The 5,105-nt window shown below is 33.0% G+C and overlaps 1 protein-coding gene across 6 annotated transcripts in view; it reads right to left on the reverse strand.

Moving 5' to 3' along the window:
• Window positions 1-5,105, reverse strand: part of LOC117102330 — a 67,634-nt gene that overhangs the window by 42,696 nt on the left and 19,833 nt on the right. For 4 of the 6 annotated variants that reach the window (XM_033242594.1, XM_033242598.1, XM_033242597.1 and 1 more), the window contains exons 2-3: window positions 4,195-4,268; window positions 1,180-1,224 (exon numbers count right to left, since the gene is read on the reverse strand). In XM_033242594.1, coding sequence (XP_033098485.1) covers window positions 1,180-1,224; window positions 4,195-4,210 — 61 coding nt within the window. In that variant the 5' untranslated portion in view covers window positions 4,211-4,268. The remainder of the gene's footprint in view (window positions 1-1,179; window positions 1,225-4,194; window positions 4,269-5,105) is intronic. The other 2 variants (XM_033242596.1, XM_033242595.1) reach the window with 1 other exon arrangement.

The raw sequence follows: 5,105 nt of genomic DNA on the forward strand, positions 1-5,105 counted from the left end.
GTTCGACGTGAACCACTCAATTATAGCTAGATAAAGGAATTAAGTCACTTAAGTGACTTAACTTTTACTAGAATAACGGTAAATTAACTTGCTTAACGGTAAAGTTGGCTCGGATTACAAGGACACGACTACGTAAAGTAGGCATCTAAGCCAGTGTTGTTGTATTGTACCACCTTATCATCTTCTGGCTGGCAACAACGTACTCCAACAATGCTAACAATAGCATCGAAGTAGTCTCATTAGTCTGGTTTTCAGAAATTATTTGTAATATTATGTGTAAAAACCAAGCAAACGTCCGTTTTACGAATAGTCGATATTACCAATGACCTTTGCATCATCGACCAAGTAATAACGTTAAAAAGTCCGATTACGTACAGTTTTCAAAGTGATAATGTGTATTTTTCTTAATAATAAAATCAGATTTGTTGTATTTATTTATTGACAATTCAATATTTTCCATTTCTGCTATAATAGTCGCTATTAATTCAGTTTCAACGAACTACCACCAACGCCAGTCGTTAAAATGAGGGCACATGTTTATGATGACGAAATAAAAAAGTGTGTGGAAGTCAGCAACTTATTTGACACCGCGAAGCTAGATTTTCGCGAAGTGCATGTAAACAACACAATTGACTGATCTAAACACTACAAAACAGACAGAAAGGTCCATAAAGTATACAGACGTTTTAATGAAAATTAAAACAATATTTTGTTAAATGGAAGAATGCTATTAGCGATTAATATAATTTGTTTTTTATCGAAGGTAAATTTAGATAGGGCCTAGAGAATCTACTATCGTACTTAGATTGCGATAGAACACGCTGCTGCACTGGTAGGCTAGGTTAGGTAGTGGAAACTTACTTTCTCTACAGTAGTTTACAATGCAGTAGATGTTTTATTAAACAAGCCTTTCCACCGTGTGACGTCGATGGCCTGAAACTGGCTGGCTGTTTATCTGGCTCTAACTTTGGCATCGAACGCAATTAGGGGATTATCGTATCATGTTTCAAGACGGGTATATCTAGATAAAGTTCGACGTGAACCAGGCTATTGTAAAATAGACCCCAATGAAATTAACCCAGAACCATGAAAAAATAGCGTCATCTTAAATTTATGTAACATAGGTAGAAAAATAAAATGTTGATTGATTTTAATTGATACATATTACATATTAATTACCTTCACTATATCCTTCTCCAGAGTTCGAAGGTACATTTGGAAAGTCTGTAAATGAAATAGTAATTAAACATTTATACATTGAGTAATATTTTTGAATTGTACTTTTATTACATTAGTTGAATTTGTAGTATATTAAGAAATAATAGTCAAGTGCAGAGGACACAAAAATAAATAAATAAAATATTGATAAATATTACATATATATATAATAAATTAAGCTTTACTCTCATAGAATTAACAACTTGCTGGAGTGATACTGTTGTAATTAAAATATTCCTATGTTTTGAAAAGAGGGTAATTGAAACAACAGTAGCATTTCGAGACTAGTTGAGATATTTATTAAAAATCTCAACTACTGTAGTCTCAAAAAGTCTAAAACTGGTACAGTTTATGACAATATTTTGCACTACTATCAACTGAATAAAATGTGTTAGTTAATGGTTTATTAATGATTGGTCTATTAGATTTTTAAATGGAGTGATAACTGATGAAAATGTGAAATTTCTATTATCAGAAATTGGTAAAGGCTGAACCTAGCGTAACAGTGCAATCGTCGCATACCAGGGAACAAATGATGCAGACCTTAATTATTATAGGCCGGTTGCAGCAAAAATATATTCTGTTATGTTTGTTTAATAAAGAACTAGCATCAAAATGCAAGCTAGTACGTGATCAAAGTCTAGGCCTATCAATAACCATTCTCTCAAATCAGAAAAAAAATTGTGCTGATAAAATCAAACTGGATACTGCTTTTGGCCTAGCTTTTAACCAGTCAAAACTCTTCAATGTTTTTGCCTAAAGGTATAAAATCATTTAATTGAATGGTGAACAGAGTCCGCCCTCCAATTCAAGACCACTATGTGTACCTGGAATTTGGGGCAGTCTCGAGGTTCGGTCTTGAATCAGAAACCTCTAAATAGCACGGACTAAAGGTGGTCTCCAAACAGCGTAATTGGAGGGTTATTGAAACTGAAACCTTTACATGAAGACCAAAGATAAAAGTGGTCTCCAAAAAACAACATGGGACAGCCATTTATTTATTTCATAGAAACTGTTGTTTGCTTTTTAATTGTTTTGACCTATTTGAAACTGTTTAAAATACATTTTTTTAAAGTAAGTAGACATAACATTTACGCTTTATTTGTAGGGTCTATCCTTTACGTAAGAAAGATGTTTTTTCTTTTGTGTTACTTGGCTTTTCCTTATGTTCCCAATCGTCAATAAGCAATTCTCAAATTTTAAAATTCGTCATGGCCATGATAAAGTGGGGGGTTGTGCATCATTCAATGGCTGAAGAAGAAATTCGGAAATGTAGGATTGTATCAAATTAGTAGCTGATTCAATAGCACTTTTTTGGCAAGAGGTGCCAACAGATCATTGTAAAACATTTACTTAATATATTTCATGACAGCCAGTGGCCTAAAACTAAACATTTATTTTTTTAAACTAGCTTTTTCAAAGATAATACACTTAAGAAACCTTTATTTGGATAATACATCTGGTATACTATAATGTTGAAGTTCAATTTTTCGAATTAAAGAGTATTTAATTTGTTAAAAAACTTGAATCTGTTAGATTCTATTTTTAAATGTGGTCTTGAATTGGAGGTCATTTTGTCACTTCTATAAACGTGGTCACTTCTATAAACGTGGTCTTTAATTAGAGAGGTCTTATAAATAGAGGGTTAGCACAGTGTTAAAAGATAGGTGGTCAGTTGGTACTTCGAATAAGTGGTCTCGAATTAGAGGGGTCTTGAATTGGAGGGCGGACTGTATAATCCTAGTGTACTAGTATAGGAAATGTATTATTATATTTATCCCAGAAATATATTTTCAATTGAAAGCCAACAATAAAGTTGATACAGTCTTATCGATAAAGTTAAACTTGATCAACAAGACTGCTAATATTTTTTTAATTAAAGATTTAAATGACTTTAGGCAAGACTTTTTCATACCTTGTTGTACAAATCTGCTGCTTGTAAATACTGATAATTTTAAATACAGTCGAGTTCGCCTAAGTCGAATCTAATGGGACTGGCATAAAAAGTTCGAGTTATACAGATTTCGACTTGCACATTTTCGAAAAAAATATTAACATAGAACAATGCCCACAAAATCCAATTTCACGCAAAAACGAACATTTTCTTAAGTCCCAAACTCATTCCTATTCTTCTTTTAATAAAATACTTTTTGAAAACATGAACTCCCTATTCTAAATCTCGGACGATTTGTCCAATTCAGGACGGTAACACTCACTCGAAAAACCAGACGATAGTTTAATAGACATCGTTTAACGACAAGCATACCAGACGCTGTGAAAACGAGACGCTTAGCTATACTCCCATTGCCATCCCGGACTCGACTGTATAAATAAAATTTTATTTTTGGCTAATTAGTTTTTCTTTCTTTATGCAAGCCGCTGCCTTGAAATAAAACAAGATATATTTACACCAGGGGTGGGCATAAAAATCGGTCGGATGGCCAAAGTGAATTTTTGATTTAACACAGAGGGCCGCACCCAAACTTGATGTTTCCAGTGAGCTTCCAAAAACCTCCAAGCACTGCTTTTACACCACTTTATTTGTAGTTTTAATGTTATTTATTACATATGATCAGTGTCGGGCCGTAAAAAACAAGATGTTTTCTAGTCAATGTTGCCTGGCGGGCCACACACATATAGAAGTTTTAATTCATCTTTGCAGGCCACAAAAACACTTTTCCCACCTGTGATTTACAGTATTTCTTCATATAGATTTTAAGTATTTAACCATTTCATAAACTACACTTTTTACGTTCAACAATTATATTTTATATATTTTATAAGATGTTATTATATTTTCTTCTCCATCTGAATGTCTTTGGCAAACCTGCTTGCTAAATAAGAAAACAAAATTTTATTTTTATATTTTTCAGCCCTCCTTTGACGATGTCTACAAAAATAAGTTCGAAAAAACAAGGTATAAAACAATTCCTGCCTTAGGATAGAAGTACAGAGCACTGAAAATTTCTTTCTTACCTTCACTAGATGCCATATTGTCACTTAACCTTCTAAACTTTTTAAACTAATTTGATTGTGCTTCTCTTTACTTTCTGAAAAAAAAAAATATACAGTATTATAGTATGTAATGTACTGTACAGTAAACCTACAGTTACCTAATTACATAGATGTTTCCATAGTGTAAAATAAATTTAGCAATCATTCGCAATCAAACGCACATAACAATTATAGTAATACTACATTATAATATTATATTAAAACATGACACACATGGCTCTAAATGTGAGCACTAGTAACTTGCTTACCCCTATCACTTTGTACCTGTGCAACTGGTAAACTGGTACCAGCTGCTCTTGTCTGTCCACCACAATAGTTATGGACCAATACAATACCCTACTCATCTTGCATGATATAGATGGGTTTCTTTTAAAGCGCACAAAAGCCTATTGTGTAGGCATACAACCTGTTTACTGACTGTCAATTCAGTTTTGGGAAATCTTGATCATGTCCCGACCTGCTGCAATTTCTTACAAAATATATAACAAGTCGAATGGCCGAGCATTTGCAGGGGAGCTGCAAGCTACAGCCCAAATATTGGCACTGGTGCGCTATAAGAACCCAGTGCAATCTTGTTTGGTAGAATTCTTGAATACAGTTCAAATATTTTTGCGATTAAACTGCCAGATTAATTTTGTTTCTAAAGGTCAATATTTTTTTTTCTTGTCTGTATTGAGATACCCTAGGAATCTTTTCCTTATTTATAATGATCCTTTTGAGAGTTCAGTCTCATGTTGCTACTGAAGGTATGCTAATGATGAACATATTTTGTACTTTTCCTTACACATTTTTTTTATTAATCTCTTAATACTGACCTTATAATAGAAATGTGATTGTCCCATTCCACAATTAAGAAAACTAAATTGAAATTT

The sequence above is a fragment of the Anneissia japonica genome, unplaced genomic scaffold (genome assembly GCF_011630105.1).
Source record: "Anneissia japonica isolate Jap-2015-1 unplaced genomic scaffold, ASM1163010v1 scaffold1937_len94397_cov108, whole genome shotgun sequence".
NCBI lineage: Eukaryota > Metazoa > Echinodermata > Crinoidea > Comatulida > Comatulidae > Anneissia > Anneissia japonica.